The sequence below is a fragment of the Oncorhynchus masou genome, chromosome 29, assembly GCF_036934945.1.
Source record: "Oncorhynchus masou masou isolate Uvic2021 chromosome 29, UVic_Omas_1.1, whole genome shotgun sequence".
Lineage (NCBI taxonomy): Eukaryota > Metazoa > Chordata > Actinopteri > Salmoniformes > Salmonidae > Oncorhynchus > Oncorhynchus masou.
In genome coordinates, this window is record NC_088240.1 from 100,643,400 (window position 1) to 100,662,747 (window position 19,348).

At 57.6% G+C, this 19,348-nt stretch overlaps 1 protein-coding gene across 1 annotated transcript; it reads left to right on the plus strand.

Moving 5' to 3' along the window:
- Positions 1–3,342: 3,342 nt before the first annotated feature.
- Positions 3,343–19,198, plus strand: LOC135521067 (skin secretory protein xP2-like). Its single transcript, XM_064947002.1, has 3 exons — positions 3,343–4,622; positions 18,233–18,359; positions 18,668–19,198. Exons 1-2 carry the CDS (start codon positions 3,458–3,460, stop codon positions 18,328–18,330), a joined length of 1,263 nt encoding a protein of 420 aa, XP_064803074.1. The 5' UTR covers positions 3,343–3,457; the 3' UTR covers positions 18,331–18,359; positions 18,668–19,198.
- The last annotated feature ends 150 nt before the right edge of the window (positions 19,199–19,348 follow it).

Below are 19,348 nucleotides of genomic sequence, written 5' to 3' on the forward strand. Positions count from 1 at the left end.
CGTTTCAGATCAATACTGACCGCTTTCAGATCAATACGGACCGCTTTCAGATCAATACTGACCGCGTTTCAGATCAATACGGACCGCGTTTCAGATCAATACTGACCGCTTTCAGGTCAATACGACCGCGTTTCAGATCAATACGGACCGCGTTTCAGATCAATACGGACCGCGTTTCAGATCAATACTGACCGCGTTTCAGATCAATACTGACCGCGTTTCAGATCAATACTGACCGCTTTCAGATCAATACTGACCGCTTTCAGATCAATACTGACCGCGTTTCAGGTCAATACTGACCGCTTTCAGGTCAATACTGACTGCGTTTCAGATCAATACTGACCGCGTTTCAGGTCAATACGGACCGCGTTTCAGGTCAATACGGACCGCTTTCAGGTCAATACGGACCGCTTTCAGATCAATACGGACCGCTTTCAGATCAATACGGACCGCTTTCAGATCAATACGGACCGCTTTCAGATCAATACGGACCGCGTTTCAGGTCAATACGACCGCTTTCAGGTCAATACGGACCGCGTTTCAGGTCAATACGGACCGCGTTTCAGGTCAATACGGACCGCGTTTCAGGTCAATACGGACCGCGTTTCAGGTCAATACGGACCGCGTTTCAGGTCAATACGGACCGTCAATACGGACCGCGTTTCAGGTCAATACGGACCGCGTTTCAGATCAATACTGACCGCGTTTCAGGTCAATACTGACCGCGTTTCAGATCAATACGGACCGCGTTTCAGGTCAATACTGACCGCGTTTCAGGTCAATACAGACCGCGTTTCAGATCAATACTGACCGCTTTCAGGTCAATACTGACCGCTTTCAGATCAATACGGACCGCTTTCAGATCAATACGGACCGCTTTCAGATCAATACTGACCGCTTTCAGGTCAATACGACCGCTTTCAGATCAATACGGACCGCGTTTCAGATCAATACTGACCGCTTCAGGTCAATACGGACCGCTGCCAGATCAATACTGACCGCGTTTCAGATCAATACTGACCGCTTTCAGATCAATACTGACCGCGTTTCAGATCAATACGGACCGCGTTTCAGATCAATACGGACTGCGCTTTCAGGTCAATACGGACCGCGCTTTCAGGTCAATACGGACCGCTTTCAGATCAATACGGACCGCTTCAGATCAATACGGACCGCTTTCAGATCAATACGGGCCGCTTTCAGGTCAGTACGGACCGCGTTTCAGGTCAATACGGACCGCGTTTCAGGTCAATACGGACCGCGTTTCAGATCAATACGGACCGCGTTTCAGGTCAATACGGACCGCGTTTCAGATCAATACTGACCGCGTTTCAGGTTAATACTGACCACGTTTCAGGTCAATACTGACCGCGTTTCAGGTCAATACGGACCGCGTTTCAGGTCAATACGGACCGCGTTTCAGGTCAATACGGACCGCGTTTCAGATCAATACGGACCGCGTTTCAGATCAATACTGACCGCGTTTCAGATCAATACTGACCGCGTTTCAGATCAATACTGACCGCGTTTCAGATCAATACTGACCGCGTTTCAGATCAATACGGACCGCGTTTCAGGTCAATATGGACCGCTTTCAGATCAATACTGACCGCGTTTCAGATCAATACGACCGTTTCAGGTCAATACTGACCGCTTTCAGATCAATACGGACCGCGTTTCAGGTCAATACTGACCGCTTTCAGATCAATACGGACCGCGTTTCAGATCAATACGGACCGCTTTCAGATCAATACGGACCGCTTTCAGATCAATACGGACCGCGTTTCAGATCAATACGGACCGCGTTTCAGGTCAATACTGACCGCTTCAGATCAATACGGACCGCTTTCAGATCAATACTGACCGCTTTCAGGTCAATACGGACCGCTTTCAGATCAATACTGACCGCGTTTCAGATCAATACTGACCGCTTTCAGATCAATACTGACCGCGTTTCAGATCAATACGGACCGCTTTCAGATCAATACGGACCGCGTTTCAGGTCAATACGGACCGCGTTTCAGATCAATTCTGACCGCGTTTCAGATCAATTCTGACCGCGTTTCAGATCAATACGGGCTGCGTTTCAGGTCAATACGGACCGCGTTTCAGATCAATACGGACCGCGTTTCAGGTCAATACTGACCGCGTTTCAGGTCAATACGGACCGCGTTTCAGGTCAATACGGACCGCGTTTCAGGTCAATACTGACCGCGTTTCAGATCAATACGGACCGCTTTCAGGTCAATACGGACCGCTTTCAGATCAATACTGACCGCGTTTCAGGTCAATACTGACCGCTTTCAGGTCAATACTGACCGCGTTTCAGGTCAATACGGACCGCGTTTCAGATCAATACTGACCGCGTTTCAGATCAATACTGACCGCGTTTCAGATCAATACGGACCGCGTTTCAGGTCAATATGGACCGCGTTTCAGATCAATACTGACCGCGTTTCAGATCAATACGGACCGCGTTTCAGGTCAATACTGACCGTTTCAGATCAATACGGACCGCGTTTCAGGTCAATACTGACCGCGTTTCAGATCAATACGGACCGCGTTTCAGATCAATACGGACCGCGTTTCAGATCAATACGGACCGCGTTTCAGATCAATACGGACCGCGTTTCAGATCAATACGGACCGCGTTTCAGATCAATACGGACCGCGTTTCAGATCAATACGGACCGCGTTTCAGATCAATATGGACCGTTTCAGGTCAATACTGACCGCGTTTCAGATCAATACTATGTTAACCTTGCGTCTCCTTACTGAGCTTTAAACCTCTCATCTCTGTCAGTTGCACAATCTTTTCTTTAGTTGGCTGTGGCAGTAGCTCATGGATTGGGTTAGCAGGAGTTACTATGGAATGTTTTAGGTGTTACCGTGGCAGTAGATCATGGATTGGGTTAGCAGGAGTTACTATGGAATGTTTTAGGTGTTACCGTGGCAGTAGATCATGGATTGGGTTAGCAGGAGTTACTATGGAATGTTTTAGGTGTTACCGTAGCAGAGTGCTGCATGTGTCTGAAGATGTTTCATGACAACACAGACACAGGGTCAATGCTGATAAGTCATAATTGCTTGAATTTCAGGCATTCAAGCCTATCAGATCAAATCAAATTTATTTATATAGCCCTTCGTACATCAGCTGATATCTCAAAGTGCTGTACAGAAACCCAGCCTAAAACCCCAAACAGCAAGCAATGCAGGTGTAGAAGCACAGTGATCCTTCATTCGTTCAACTTAGTTAACCAATGTTTGGAATTCAATAAAGTGGGGAAACGTTTTGCTGTGATCTTCTATCAGGAACGTTACAGGTGGATCTGTTGTCAGATGTCAGGTTAAACCTAGAAATACATTTCTCTCATGAACCTCCACGTTTTTCTGTGTTTTTATTCCAGTTGTCGGGAATGGTCACATCTCGGAGGACACGGAGACCATCGCTGACCAGATGCAGCTTCCTGTCCAGAGTGCCCTGACTGATGACTCTGAGGAACCCGTCATCATGGCCTCAGAGGCCCTGGAGACCATGGGGTCTGGATGGGAGGAGGACCAGGTCCTGGAGATGCTGGCTGCAGCCGAGCCAGAGGTTCCCCCTGAAGACCCTGCTGAGGCTGCAGCCGTAGATGCAGAGGTCCCTTCAGAGGCTGTGGGCTTAGTAGAGGCTGGGGTCCCAGTGGAGGTGGCGGCCCCTGTTGAGTCTGTCGTGGTTGAGGACGCTCCTGTGGCAGAGGCTCCTGCTGAGACAGTGGTGTCTGAGGAGGCCCCTGTTGTTGAAACTGGAGCTGCAGTGGAGGTGGCTACCCTGGTCGAGGCAGCTGCACCTGTGGAAGCTGCTGCCCCAGTCGAGGTGGCTGAAACTGTCCCAGAGGCAGCTCCAGCCCCGACAGCGGAGACCCCAGCCCCGACAGCGGAGACCCCAGCTCCAGCCCCGACAGCGGAGACCCCAGCTCCAGCCCCGACAGCGGAGACCCCAGCTCCAGCCCCGACAGCGGAGACCCCAGCTCCAGCCCCGACAGCGGAGACCCCAGCTCCAGCCCCGACAGCGGAGACCAAAGATGCTCCAGCCCCTGTGGCCGCTGTCCCTGAGCCTGTAACCCCTGCTGCTGAGCCTGTGGCCGCTGTCCCAGAGGGGGCCCCCGCTGTGGAGGCCCCTGCACCCAGTGGCCCCATAACTGACCTTGTTGTTGCTGCTGAGCCTGCAGCAGAGCCAATAACCACCCCTGTGGCTGTGGAGGCCCCTGTAGCAGCCGTTGCCAATGAGCCAGTGGAGGCCCCAGGACTAGTGGAGGCCCCAGGACTAGTGGAGGCCCCAGGACTAGTGGAGGCCCCAGGACTAGTGGAGGCCCCAGGACCAGTGGAGGCCCCAGGTGAGGTGACAGCTCCAGCCCCAGAGCCTGTAGTAGAGACTCCTACCCCTGCTCCCGAAGCCGCCCCTGAGCTAACACCAGCCGCCCTTGCTCCTGCTCCCTCAGACGCCCCTACCCCTGCCCCAGAGCTAACACCAGCCACCCCTGCTCCTGTGGCCCCGCCTACTCCTGCCCCAGAGCTAACACCAGCCACCCCTGCTCCTGTGGCCCCGCCTACTCCTGCTATCTCAATCCCAGAGATTGATGGTATGTACTCCTCCTTTAACGCTTCATTCTCACGGACAAAATCACTCTACATATTTAAACCGTCAACCCTGTCTTACTATGGTGTATTTACCAGGCTCACAAATAGTTGCATTGCGATTCTGGGGTGGTCACATTTCACCTCAGTAACACAGCACCAACTGATTTGTACTGAGGGACAATTAAATTCCACAGAGCAAAATGGCTGCCATTTATTGTCCTGATTAGCCCCAGGGAGGTTATGATTGTTCTTCCAGCTCATAGATTCACTAAATTGATATGTTACCTAGAACACCTGTCTCTCCTGACCTAAATAAGGTGTGTCAGTCAGCCTGTTGTAGCCTGCCGGATCAGGCTTATCTGGAAAATGGTTGGTCCTCCCCTGCCACAGGCACAAATAGCTGAGAAGACATCGCTGCAAACATGCATGATGTGGGGAGAGGCGGTGAGCGTGAGATGTGGGGAGAGGCGGTGAGCGTGAGATGTGGGGAGAGGCGGTGAGCGTGAGATGTGGGGAGAGGCGGTGAGCGTGAGATGTGGGGAGAGGCGGTGAGCGTGAGATGTGGGGAGAGGCGGTGAGCGTGAGATGTGGGGAGAGACGGTGAGCGTGAGATGAGATGTGGGGAGAGACGGTGAACGTGAGATGAGATGTGGGGAGAGACGGTGAGCGTGAGATGAGATGTGGGGAGAGACGGTGAGCGTGAGATGAGATGTGGGAGAGACGGTGAGCGTGAGATGTGGGGAGAGACGGTGAGCGTGAGATGCGGGGAGAGACTGTGAACGTGAGATGAGATGTGGGGAGAGACGGTGAACGTGAGATGAGATGTGTGGAGAGACGGTGAGCGTGAGATGAGATGTGGGGAGAGACGGTGAGCGTGAGATGTGGGGAGAGACTGAGAGAGTGAGACGCGGGAAGAGAGGGTGAGACGCGGGGAGAGACGGTGAGACGCGGGGAGAGACGGTGAGACGCGGGGAGAGACGGTGAGACGCGGGGAGAGCCGGTGAGACGCGGGGAGAGACGGGGAGATGCAGTGAGAGGCGGTGAGAATCATGAGATGAGATGTGGGGAGAGATGGTGAGCATGAGATGTGGGGAGAGACGGTGAGCGTGAGATGAGATGTGGGGAGAGACGGTGAGCGTGAGATGTGGGGAGAGACGGTGAGCATGAGATGCGGGGAGAGACTGTGAACGTGAGATGAGATGTGGGGAGAGACGGTGAACGTGAGATGAGATGTGTGGAGAGACGGTGAGCGTGAGATGAGATGTGGGGAGAGACGGTGAGCGTGAGATGTGGGGAGAGACTGAGAGAGTGAGACGCGGGAAGAGAGGGTGAGACGCGGGGAGAGAGGGTGAGACGCGGGGAGAGACGGTGAGACGCGGGGAGAGACGGTGAGACGCGGGGAGAGACGGGGAGATGCAGTGAGAGGCGGTGAGAATCATGAGATGAGATGTGGGGAGAGATGGTGAGCATGAGATGTGGGGAGAGACGGTGAACGTGAGATGAGATGTGTGGAGAGACGGTGAGCGTGAGATGAGATGTGGGGAGAGACGGTGAGCGTGAGATGCGGGGAGACTGAGATGCGGGGAGAGACGGTGAGATGCGGGGAGAGACGGTGAGATGCGGGGAGAGACGGTGAGATGCGGGGAGAGACGGTGAGATGCGGGGAGAGACGGTGAGACGCGGGGAGAGACGGTGAGACGCGGGGAGAGACGGTGAGACGCGGGGAGAGACGGTGAGACGCGGGGAGAGACGGTGAGATGTGGGGAGGGACGGTGAGACGCGGGGAGAGACGCGGGGTGAGACGGTCAGACGCGGGGAGAGACTGAGAGAGTGAGACGCGGGAAGAGAGGGTGAGACGCGGGGAGAGAGGGTGAGACGCGGGGAGAGAGGGTGAGACGCGGGGAGAGAGGGTGAGACGCGGGGAGAGATGGGGAGAGACGGTGAGACGCGGGGAGAGCCGGTGAGACGCGGGGAGAGACGGGGAGATGCAGTGAGAGACGGTGAGACGCGGTGAGAAGCGGTGAGACGCGGGGGGAAACGGTGAGATGCGGGGAGAGACGGTGAGACGCGGGGAGAGACGTTGAGAGGCGGTGAGACGCGGGAGAGACTGAGACGGTGAGACGCGGGGAGAGAGGGTGAGATGCGGGGAGAGACGGTGAGATGCGGGGAGAGACGGTGAGACGCGGGGAGAGGGGTGAGCGTGAGACGCGGGGAGAGAGGGTGAGACGCGGGGAGAGAGGGTGAGACGCGGGGAGAGAGGGTGAGACGCGGGGAGAGAGGGTGAGACGCGGGGAGAGAGGGTGAGACGCGGGGGAGAGAGGGAGAGACGCGGGAGAGAGGGAGAGACGCGGGGAGAGAGGGAGAGACGCGGGGAGAGAGGCGGGAGAGACGGTGAGACGCGGGGAGAGACGGTGAGACGCGGGGAGTGACGGTGAGACGGGGGAGAGAGGGTGAGACGCGGGAGAGAGGGTGAGACGCGGGGAGAGAGGGTGAGACGCGGGGAGTGACGGTGAGACGCGGGGAGTGACGGTGAGACGCGGGGAGAGACGGTGAGACGCGGGGAGAGACGGTGAGACGCGGGGAGAGACGGTGAGACGCGGGGAGAGACGTTGAGACGCGGGGAGAGACGTTGAGCGTGAGATGCGGGGAGAGACGGTGAGATGCGGGGAGAGACGGTGAGACGCGGGGAGAGACGGTGAGACGCGGGGAGAGACGGTGAGACGCGGGGAGAGACGGTGAGACGCGGGGAGAGAGGGTGAGACGCGGGGAGAGAGGGTGAGACGCGGGGAGAGAGGGTGAGACGCGGGGAGAGAGGGTGAGACGCGGGGAGAGAGGGTGAGACGCGGGGAGAGAGGGTGAGACGCGGGGAGAGAGGGTGAGACGCGGGGAGAGAGGGTGAGCGTGGGATGCGGGGAGAGACGCTGAGCGTGAGATGCGGGGAGAGACGGTGAGATGCGGGGAGAGACGGTGAGATGCGGGGAGAGAGGGTGAGACGCGGGGAGAGAGGGTAAGACGCGGGGAGAGAGGGTGAGACGCGGGGAGAGACGGTGAGACGCGGGGTGAGACGCGGGGAGAGAGGATGAGACGCGGGGAGAGAGGGTGAGATGTGGGGAGAGACGGGGAGAGACGGTGAGAGAGGGTGAGACGCGGGGAGAGAGGGAGAGACGCGGGGAGAGGGAGAGACGCGGGGAGAGAGGGAGAGACGCGGGGAGAGACGCGGGGAGAGACGCGGGGAGAGACGCGGGGAGAGAGGCGGGGAGAGACGCGGGGAGAGACGGTGAGACGCGGGGAGAGAGGGTGAGACGCGGGGAGAGACGTTGAGCGTGGGATGCGGGGAGAAACGTTGAGCGTGAGATGCGGGGAGAGACGGTGAGCGTGAGATGAGATGTGGGGAGAGACGGTGAACGTGAGATGAGATGTGGGGAGAGACGGTGAGCGTGAGATGAGATGTGGGGAGAGACGGTGAGCGTGAGATGAGATGTGGGGAGAGACGGTGAGCGTGAGATGTGGGGAGAGACGGTGAGCGTGAGATGCGGGGAGAGACTGTGAACGTGAGATGCGGGGAGAGACTGTGAACGTGAGATGAGATGTGGGGAGAGACGGTGAACGTGAGATGAGATGTGTGGAGAGACGGTGAGCGTGAGATGAGATGTGGGGAGAGACGGTGAGCGTGAGATGTGGGGAGAGACGGTGAGCGTGAGATGCGGGGAGAGACTGTGAACGTGAGATGAGATGTGGGGAGAGACGGTGAACGTGAGATGAGATGTGTGGAGAGACGGTGAGCGTGAGATGAGATGTGGGGAGAGACGGTGAGCGTGAGATGTGGGGAGAGACTGAGAGAGTGAGACGCGGGAAGAGAGGGTGAGACGCGGGGAGAGACGGTGAGACGCGGGGAGAGACGGTGAGACGCGGGGAGAGACGGTGAGACGCGGGGAGAGCCGGTGAGACGCGGGGAGAGACGGGGAGATGCAGTGAGAGGCGGTGAGAATCATGAGATGAGATGTGGGGAGAGATGGTGAGCATGAGATGTGGGGAGAGACGGTGAACGTGAGATGAGATGTGGGGAGAGACGGTGAGCGTGAGATGCGGGGAGAGACTGTGAGATGCGGGGAGAGATGGTGAGATGCGGGGAGAGACGGTGAGATGCGGGGAGAGACGGTGAGATGCGGGGAGAGACGGTGAGACGCGGGGAGAGACGGTGAGACGCGGGGAGAGACGGTGAGACGCGGGGAGAGACGGTGAGACGCGGGGAGAGACGGTGAGATGTGGGGAGGGACGGTGAGAGACGGTGAGACGCGGGGAGAGACGCGGGGTGAGACGGTCAGACGCGGGGAGAGACTGAGAGTGAGACGCGGGAAGAGAGGGTGAGACGCGGGGAGAGAGGGTGAGACGCGGGGAGAGAGGGTGAGACGTGTGGAGAGACGGGGAGAGACGGTGAGACGCGGGGAGAGACGGTGAGACGCGGGGAGATGCAGTGAGAGACGGTGAGACGCGGTGAGAAGCGGTGAGACGCGGGGGAAACGGTGAGATGCGGGGAGAGATGGTGAGACGCGGGGAGAGACGTTGAGAGGCGGTGAGACGCGGGAGAGACTGAGACGGTGAGATGCGGGGAGAGAGGGTGAGATGCGGGGAGAGACGGTGAGATGCGGGGAGAGACGGTGAGACGCGGGGAGAGAGGGTGAGCGTGAGACGCGGGGAGAGAGGGTGAGACGCGGGGAGAGAGGGTGAGAGGCGGGGAGAGAGGGTGAGACGCGGGGAGAGAGGGAGAGACGCGGGGAGAGAGGGAGAGACGCGGGGAGAGAGGGAGAGACGTGGGGAGAGAGGGAGAGACGCGGAGAGACGCGGGGAGAGAGGGTGAGACGCGGGCAGAGAGGGTGAGACGCGGGGAGAGAGGGTGAGCGTGGGATGCGGGGAGAGACGTTGAGCGTGAGATGCGGGGAGAGACGGTGAGATGCGGGGAGAGACGGTGAGATGCGGGGAGAGAGGGTAAGACGCGGGGAGAGAGGGTGAGACGCGGGGAGAGACGGTGAGACGCGGGGTGAGACGCGGGGAGAGAGGATGAGACGTGGGGAGAGAGGGTGAGATGTGGGGAGAGACGGTGAGACGCGGGGAGAGAGGGAGAGACGCGGGGAGAGAGGGAGAGACGCGGGGAGAGAGGGAGAGACGCGGGGAGAGGCGGGGAGAGACGCGGGGAGAGATGCGGGGAGAGAGACGGGGAGAGACGCGGGGAAAGACGGGGAGACGCGGGGAGAGAGGGTGAGACGCGGGGAGAGAGGGTGAGCGTGGGATGCGGGGAGAGACGTTGAGCGTGAGATGCGGGGAGAGACGGTGAGATGCGGGGAGAGACGGTGAGATGCGGGGAGAGAGGGTAAGACGCGGGGAGAGAGGGTGAGACGCGGGGAGAGACGGTGAGACGCGGGGAGAGAGGATGAGACGTGGGGAGAGAGGGTGAGATGTGGGGAGAGACGGTGAGACGCGGGGAGAGAGGGAGAGACGCGGGGAGAGAGGGAGAGACGCGGGGAGAGAGGGAGAGACGCGGGGAGAGGCGGGGAGAGACGCGGGGAGAGATGCGGGGAGAGATGCGGGGAGAGAGGCGGGGAGAGACGCGGGGAAAGACGGGGAGACGCGGGGAGAGAGGGTGAGACGCGGGGAGAGACGTTGAGCGTGGGATGCGGGGAGAAACGTTGAGCGTGAGATGCGGGGAGAGACGGTGAGATGCGGGGAGAGACGGTGAGATGCGGGGAGAGAGGGTGAGACGCGGGGAGAGAGGGTGAGACGCGGGGAGAGAGGGTGAGATGCGGGGAGAGACGGTGAGACGCGGGGTTAGACGCGGGGAGAGAGGATGAGACGTGGGGAGAGAGGGTGAGATGTGGGGAGAGACGGGGAGAGACGGTGAGAGACGGTGAGACGAGGGTGAGAGACGGTGAGACGCGGGGAGAGACGGTGAGACGCGGGGAGAGACGGTGAGACGCGGGGAGACGCGGGGAGAGACGGTGAGACGCGGGGAGAGACGGTGAGACGCGGGGAGACAGGGTGAGATGCGGGGAGAGACGGCGAGCGTGAGATGTGGGGAGAGATGGAGAGATGGTGAGCGTGAGATGTGGGGAGAGATGGTGAGCGTGAGATGTTGGGAGAGATGGTGAGATGCGGGGAGAGAGGGTGAGACGCGGGGAGAGAGGGTGAGATGCGGGGAGAGACGGTGAGATGCGGGGAGAGACGGTGAGACGCGGGGAGAGAGGGTGAGATGCGGGGAGAGACGGTGAGACGTGGGGAGAGACGGTGAGACGCGAGGAGAGAGGGTGAGATGCGGGGAGAGACGGTGAGCGTGAGATGTGGGGAGAGATGGTGAGATGGTGAGCGTGAGATGTGGGGAGAGATGGTGAGCGTGAGATGGTGAGCGTGAGATGTTGGGAGAGATGGTGAGATGCGGGGAGAGACGGTGAGACGCGGGGAGAGAGGGTGAGATGCGGGGAGAGACGGTGAGACGTGGGGAGAGAGGGTGAGATGCGGGGAGAGACGGTGAGCATGAGATGTGGGGAGAGACGGTGAGCGTGAGATGTGGGGAGAGATGGTGAGCGTGAGATGTGGGGAGAGATGGTCAGCGTGAGATGTGGGGAGAGATGGTGAGCGTGAGATGTGGGGAGAGACGGTGAGCGTGAGATGTGGGGAGAGACGGTGATGGTGAGATGTGGGGAGAGATGGTGAGATGGTGAGCGTGAGATGTGGGGAGAGATGGTCAGCGTGAGATGTGGGAAGAGATGGTCAGCGTGAGATGTGGGGAGAGATGGTCAGCGTGAGATGTGGGGAGAGATGGTCAGCGTGAGATGTGGGGTGAGATGGTGAGCGTGAGATGTGGGGAGAGATGGTGAGCGTGAGATGTGGGGAGAGATGGTCAGCGTGAGATGTGGGGAGAGATGGTGAGACGGTGAGCGTGAGATGTGGGGAGCGATGGTGAGATAGTGAGCGTGAGATTTGGGGTGAGATGGTGAGCGTGAGATGTGGGGAGAGATGGTCAGCGTGAGATGTGGGGAGAGATGGTCAGCGTGAGATGTGGGGAGAGAAGGTGAGATGGTCAGCGTGAGATGTGGGGAGAGATGGTGAGATGGTCAGCGTGTGATGTGGGGAGAGATGGTGAGATGGTCAGCGTGTGATGTGGGGAGAGATGGTGAGATGGTCAGCGTGTGATGTGGGGAGAGATGGTGAGACAGTGAGCTTGAGATGTGGGGAGAGATTGTCAGCGTGAGATGTGGGGAGCGATGGTGAGATGGTGAGCGTGAGATTTGGGGAGAGATGGTGAGATGGTGAGCGAGAGATTTGGGGAGAGATGGTGAGATGGTGAGCGTGAGATGTGGGTAGAGATGGTCAGCGTGAGATGTGGGGTGAGATGGTGAGCGTGGGGAGAGATGGTGAGATGTGGGGAGAGACGGTGACCGTGTGATGTGGAGAGAGACGGTGAGCGTGAGATGTGGGGAGAGACGGTGAGCGTGTGATGTGGAGAGAGACGGTGAGCGTGAGATGTGGGGAGAGACGGTGAGCGTGTGATGTGGGGAGAGACGGTGTGATGTGGGGAGAGACGGTGAGATGTGAGATGTGGGGAGAGACGGTGTGATGTGGGGAGAGACGGTGAGCGTGTGATGCGGGGAGAGACGGTGAGCGTGTGATGTGGGGAGAGAGGGTGAGCGTGTGATGTGGGGAGAGAGGGTGAGCGTGTGATGTGGGGAGAGACGGTGAGCGTGAGATGTGGGGAGAGACAGTGAGCGTGTGATGTGGGGGGAGACGGTGTGATGTGGGGAGAGAGGGTGAGCGTGTGATGTGGGGAGAGACGGTGAGCGTGTGATGTGGGGAGAGACGGTGAGCGTGTGATGTGGGGAGAGAGGGTGAGCGTGTGATGTGGGGAGAGAGGGTGAGCGTGTGATGTGGGGAGAGAGGGTGAGCGTGTGATGTGGGGAGAGAGGGTGAGCGTGTGATGTGGGAGAGAGGGTGAGCGTGTGATGTGGGGAGAGAGGGTGAGCGTGTGATGTGGGGAGAGAGGGTGAGCGTGTGATGTGGGGAGAGAGGGTGAGCGTGTGATGTGGGGAGAGAGGGTGAGCGTGTGATGTGGGGAGAGAGGGTGAGCGTGTGATGTGGGGAGAGAGGGTGAGATGGTGAGCATGTGATGTGGGGAGAGATGGTCAGCGTGTGATGTGGGGAGAGAGGGTGAGCGTGTGATGTGGGGAGAGAGGGTGAGCGTGTGATGTGGGGAGAGAGGGTGAGCGTGTGATGTGGGGAGAGAGGGTGAGATGGTGAGCATGTGATGTGGGGAGAGATGGTCAGCGTGTGATGTGGGGAGAGAGGGTGAGCGTGTGATGTGGGGAGAGAGGGTGAGCGTGTGATGTGGGGAGAGAGGGTGAGCGTGTGATGTGGGGAGAGAGGGTGAGATGGTGAGCATGTGATGTGGGGAGAGATGGTCAGCGTGTGATGTGGGGAGAGAGGGTGAGCGTGTGATGTGGGGAGAGAGGTGAGCGTGTGATGTGGGGAGAGAGGGTGTGCGTGTGATGTGGGGAGAGAGGGTGAGCGTGTGATGTGGGGAGAGAGGGTGAGCGTGTGATGTGGGGAGAGAGGGTGTGCGTGTGATGTGGGGAGAGAGGGTGAGCGTGTGATGTGGGGAGAGAGGGTGAGCGTGTGATGTGGGGAGAGACGGTGTGATGTGGGGAGAGACGGTGAGCGTGTGATGTGGGAGAGACGGTGAGCGTGTGATGTGGGGAGAGACGGTGTGATGTGGGGAGAGAGGGTGAGCGTGTGATGTGGGGAGAGACGGTGTGATGTGGGGAGAGACGGTGTGATGTGGGGAGAGAGGGTGAGCGTGTGATGTGGGGAGAGAGGGAGAGACGGTGTGATGTGGGGAGAGACGGTGTGATGTGGGGAGAGACGGTGTGATGTGGGGAGAGACTGTGTGATGTGGGGAGAGAGGGTGAGCGTGTGATGTGGGGAGAGAGGGAGAGACGGTGTGATGTGGGGAGAGACGGTGTGATGTGGGGAGAGACGGTGTGAAGTTGGGAGAGACGGTGAGCGTGTGATGTGGGAGAGACGGTGAGCGTGAGATGTGGGGAGAGAGGGAGAGACGGTGTGATGTGGGGAGAGAGGGAGAGCGTGAGATGTGGGGAGAGGGGGTGAGCGTGTGATGTGGGGAGAGAGGGTGAGCGTGTGATGTGGGGAGAGAGGGTGAGCGTGTGATGTGGGGAGAGAGGGTGAGCGTGTGATGTGGGGAGAGAGGGAGAGACCGTGTGATGTGGGGGGAGACGGTGAGCGTGAGATGTGGGGAGAGAGGGTGAGCGTGAGATGTGGGGAGAGAGGGTGAGCGTGTGATGTGGGGAGAGAGGGTGAGCGTGTGATGTGGGGAGAGAGAGTGAGCGTGTGATGTGGGGAGAGAGGGTGAGCGTGTGATGTGGGCAGAGAGGGTGAGCGTGTGATGTGGGGAGAGAGGGTGTGCGTGTGATGTGGGGAGAGAGGGTGAGCGTGTGATGTGGGGAGAGAGGGTGAGCGTGTGATGTGGGGAGAGAGGGTGTGCGTGTGATGTGGGGAGAGAGGGTGAGCGTGTGATGTGGGGAGAGAGGGTGAGCGTGTGATGTGGGGAGAGAGGGTGTGCGTGTGATGTGGGGAGAGAGGGTGAGCGTGTGATGTGGGGAGAGAGGGTGAGCGTGTGATGTGGGGAGAGACGGTGTGATGTGGGGGAGAGACGGTGAGCGTGTGATGTGGGGAGAGACGGTGAGCGTGTGATGTGGGGAGAGACGGTGTGATGTGGGGAGAGAGGGTGAGCGTGTGATGTGGGGAGAGACGGTGTGATGTGGGGAGAGACGGTGTGATGTGGGGAGAGAGGGTGAGCGTGTGATGTGGGGAGAGAGGAGAGACGGTGTGATGTGGGGAGAGACGGTGTGATGTGGGGAGAGACGGTGTGATGTGGGGAGAGACTGTGTGATGTGGGGAGAGAGGGTGAGCGTGTGATGTGGGGAGAGAGGGAGAGACGGTGTGATGTGGGGAGAGACGGTGTGATGTGGGGAGAGACGGTGTGAAGTTGGGAGAGACGGTGAGCGTGTGATGTGGGGAGAGACGGTGAGCGTGAGATGTGGGGAGAGAGGGAGAGACGGTGTGATGTGGGGAGAGAGGGAGAGCGTGAGATGTGGGGAGAGGGGGTGTGTGATGTGGGGAGAGAGGGTGAGCGTGTGATGTGGGGAGAGAGGGTGAGCGTGTGATGTGGGGAGAGAGGGTGAGCGTGTGATGTGGGGAGAGAGGGAGAGACCGTGTGATGTGGGGGAGACGGTGAGCGTGAGATGTGGGGAGAGAGGGTGAGCGTGAGATGTGGGGAGAGAGGGTGAGCGTGTGATGTGGGGAGAGAGGGTGAGCGTGTGATGTGGGGAGAGAGGGTGAGCGTGTGATGTGGGGAGAGAGGGTGAGCGTGTGATGTGGGCAGAGAGGGTGAGCGTGTGATGTGGGAGAGAGGGTGTGCGTGTGATGTGGGGAGAGAGGGTGAGCGTGTGATGTGGGGAGAGAGGGTGAGCGTGTGATGTGGGGAGAGAGGGTGAGCGTGGATGTGGGGAGAGAGGGTGAGCGTGTGATGTGGGGAGAGAGGGTGTGCGTGTGATGTGGGGAGAGAGGGTGTGCGTGTGATGTGGGGAGAGAGGGTGTGCGTGTGATGTGGGGAGAGAGGGTGAGCGTGTGATGTGGGGAGAGAGGGTGAGCGTGTGATGTGGGGAGAGAGGGTGAGCGTGTGATGTGGGGAGAGAGGGTGAGCGTGTGATGTGGGGAGAGAGGGTGTGCGTGTGATGTGGGGAGAGAGGGTGAGCGTGTGATGTGGGGAGAGACGGTGTGATGTGGGGAGAGACGGTGTGATGTGGGGAGAGACGGTGTGATGTGGGGAGAGACGGTGTGATGTGGGGAGAGACGGTGAGCGTGTGATGTGGGGAGAGACGGTGTGATGTGGGGAGAGAGGGTGAGCGTGTGATGTGGGGAGAGAAGGTGAGGTGTGGGGAGAGACGGTGTGATGTTGGGAGAGACGGTGAGCGTGTGATGTGGGGAGAGAGGGAGAGACGGTGTGATGTGGGGAGAGAGGGTGAGCGTGAGATGTGGGGAGAGAGGGTGAGCGTGTGATGTGGGGAGAGAGGGTGAGACGGTGTGATGTGGGGAGAGACGGTGTGATGTGGGGAGAGACGGTGTGATGTTGGGAGAGACGGTGAGCGTGTGATGTGGGGAGAGACGGTGAGCGTGAGATGTGGTGAGAGAGGGAGAGACGGTGTGATGTGGGGAGAGAGGGTGAGCGTGAGATGTGGGGAGAGAGGGTGAGCGTGTGATGTGGGGAGAGAGGGTGAGCGTGTGATGTGGGGAGAGAGGGTGAGCGTGTGATGTGGGGAGAGAGGGAGAGACCGTGTGATGTGAGGAGAGAGACGGTGAGCGTGAGATGTGGGGAGAGAGGGTGAGCGTGAGATGTGGGGAGAGAGGGTGAGCGTGTGATGTGGGGAGAGAGGGTGAGCGTGTGATGTGGGGAGAGAGAGTGAGCGTGTGATGTGGGGAGAGAGGGTGAGCGTGTGATGTGGGGAGAGAGAGTGAGCGTGTGATGTGGGGAGAGAGGGTGAGCGTGTGATGTGGGGAGAGAGGGTGAGCGTGTGATGTGGGGAGAGAGGGTGAGCGTGTGATGTGGGGAGAGAGGGTGAGCGTGTGATGTGGGGAGAGAGGGTGAGCGTGTGATGTGGGGAGAGAGGGTGAGCGTGTTCAGACCAACAGACCAGCATATTACCAGCGTATTGACTCACCCACAGACTGTTGTACGGAGTCTATAAATAGGTGAAATGTATTCTCACAAACGTAGCATATCCCCCAAGGTCTCCATAGTCTCCTTACCTCACTGGTTACCAAGATGTATCCTACACCCTCACTGACTAGGAGGAGGTATCAGACACCCTCACTGACTAGGAGGAGGTATCAGACACCCTCCCTGACTAGGAGGAGGTATCAGGCACCCTCACTGACTAGGAGGAGGTATCAGACACCCTCACTGACTAGGAGGAGGTATCAGACACCCTCCCTGACTAGGGAGGAGGTATCAGACACCCTCACTGACTAGGAGGAGGTATCAGACACCCTCACTGACTAGGAGGAGGTATCAGACACCCTCCCTGACTAGGAGGAGGTATCAGACACCCTCACTGACTAGGAGGAGGTATCAGACACCCTCACTGACTAGGAGGAGGTATCAGACACCCTCACTGACTAGGAGGAGGTATCAGACACCCTCACTGACTAGGAGGAGGTATTTAGACACCCTCACTGACTAGGAGGAGGTATCAGACACCCTCACTGACTAGGAGGAGGCATCAGACACCCTCACTGACTCGGAGGAGGTATCAGACACCCTCACTGACTAGGAGGAGGTATCAGGCACCCTCACTGACTAGGAGGAGGTATCAGACACCCTCCCTGACTAGGAGGAGGCATCAGACACCCTCACTGACTCGGAGGAGGTATCAGACACCCTCACTGACTAGGAGGAGGTATCAGACACCCTCACTGACTAGGAGGAGGTATCAGACACCCTCACTGACTAGGAGGAGGTATCAGACACCCTCCCTGACTAGGAGGAGGTATCAGACACCCTCCCTGACTAGCAGGAGGGATCCGACACCCTCACTGACTAGGGGGAGGTATCAGACACCCTCCCTGACTAGGAGGAGGTATCAGACACCCTCACTGACTAGGAGGAGGTATCAGACACCCTCCCTGACTAGGAGGAGGTATCAGACACCCTCCCTGACTAGGAGGAGGTATCAGACAGTGGTCCGTCTGTCTCTGTCACTAAGGATACCTGGATAACTGTCACTACTTAACTAGACATGCAGAGTGAGTAGTAGAGCTCTCCAGTGATTGGCTGGCTGGCTGGCTGGCTGTCTGTCTGATCTATCCCCAGACCTCAGCCCCTACACTCTCTCTCTCTCTGTCCGTCCGTCCGTCGGTACTTAACCAGACATGCAGAGTGAGTAGTAGAGCTCTCCAGTGGTTCCTAGTCTGTCTGTCCGTCCGTATGCCCCTCCACTCTCCAAACACAGAAAGAACAAACTGTCCTTTTTAGGGAGAGAGAGAGAGAGAGAGAGAGAGAGAGAGAGAGAGAGAGAGAGAGAGAGAGAGAGAGAGAGAGAGAGAGAGAGAGAGAGAGAGAGAGAGAGAGAGAGAGAGAGAGAGAGAGAGAGAGAGAGAGAGAGAGAGAGAGAGAGAGAGAGAGAGAGAGAGAGAGAGAGAGAGAGAGAGAGAGAGAGAGAGAGAGAGAGAGAGAGAGAGAGAGAGAGAGAGAGAGAGAGAGAGAGAGAGAGGACCCACCCCTTCAGTTGCATGTGCTACTGTCAGGAGTTGCATAACTCTCTCTCTCTGTGGTGAATGCTGTTTGCATGGCTGGACACGCACCCTATAAGCAGGTTATTCACCAGAGAGAGGTTTGACTCTAGGGCTCTCTGCTCGGTCTTTGTTGTTCTATGCTAATAGTTCAATGTCACGAAGGCCGTTCATGTTGGAATGTCACACATTCACTTCACACACACACACACACACACGACCCGCCAGGCATTGATTTCTTGTGTGTGTTGTTTTCCAGGTGTTCCGGTGGTTGTGTTGGAGGTGGCACAGGAAGCAGCGGCCTTGGTGTTGGCTGGAGTGGCACAGGAAGCGGAGAAAGACAAGAAACAGAACTAAGAAGAGAGGTCAAACTGAGGAGGCCGCTGGTAAGACCCCCCCCCAGATGATACCCAGACAGTACAGACACTCGTTAAAAACATTGAACTATTCTCACAGACGGCGGTATGCCACTAAGCATATTCAATGTAAAACAACATGTGGGTCTTTCGTTGAATATAAATTATTTTGAATTTCCCTCATTTCAAGGACTTGATGATGTTTATATAAGTGTATACAGGCTTAATGTCTAAGAACAAGGAATCTAATTAACTTGATTATTGAATAATGTACTTATGTTACTCGATATACAAGCATATGTAACTAAATACATTTGTTTTATGTTTGTGTCTTTCAGTGGCCTGGGAAACACAACCTTCTTGGATAAAACCTCCGTTTTTACATTCAGAGACGATTTGTAGATAAGATGCACAACCCAAAGACCAGGAAGTTAAAACACACACACACTCATCTGCCACAACGATGACAGACCAGGAAGTTAAAACACACACACACTCATCTGCCACAACGATGACAGACCAGGAAGTTAAAACACACACACACTCATCTGCCACAACGATGACAGACCAGGAAGTTAAAACACACACACATCTGCCACAACGATGACAGACCAGGAAGTTAAAACACACACACACTCATCTGCCACAACGATGACAGACCAGGAAGTTAAAACACACACTCATCTGCCACAACGATGACAGACCAGGAAGTTAAAACACACACACACTCATCTGCCACAACGATGACAGACCAGGAAGTTAAAACACACACACACTCATCTGCCACAACGATGACAGACCAGGAAGTTAAAACACACACACACTCATCTGCCACAACGATGACAGACCAGGAAGTTAAAACACACACTCACTCATCTGCCACAACGATGACAGACCAGGAAGTTAAAACACACACTTACTCATCTGCCACAACGATGACAGACCAGGAAGTTAAAACACACACACACTCATCTGCCACAACGATGACAGACCAGGAAGTTAAAACACACACACACTCA

What these genes read in the sequence shown, in the direction of transcription:
- LOC135521067 (XM_064947002.1), top strand. Translation starts at nt 3,458, where the DNA reads ATGCAGCTTCCTGTCCAGAGTGCCCTGACTGATGACTCTGAGGAACCC. An exon ending in CTCAATCCCAGAGATTGATG is followed by an intron (nt 4,623 to 18,232) that starts GTATGTACTCCT and finishes GTTGTTTTCCAG; the next exon opens with GTGTTCCGGTGGTTGTGTTG.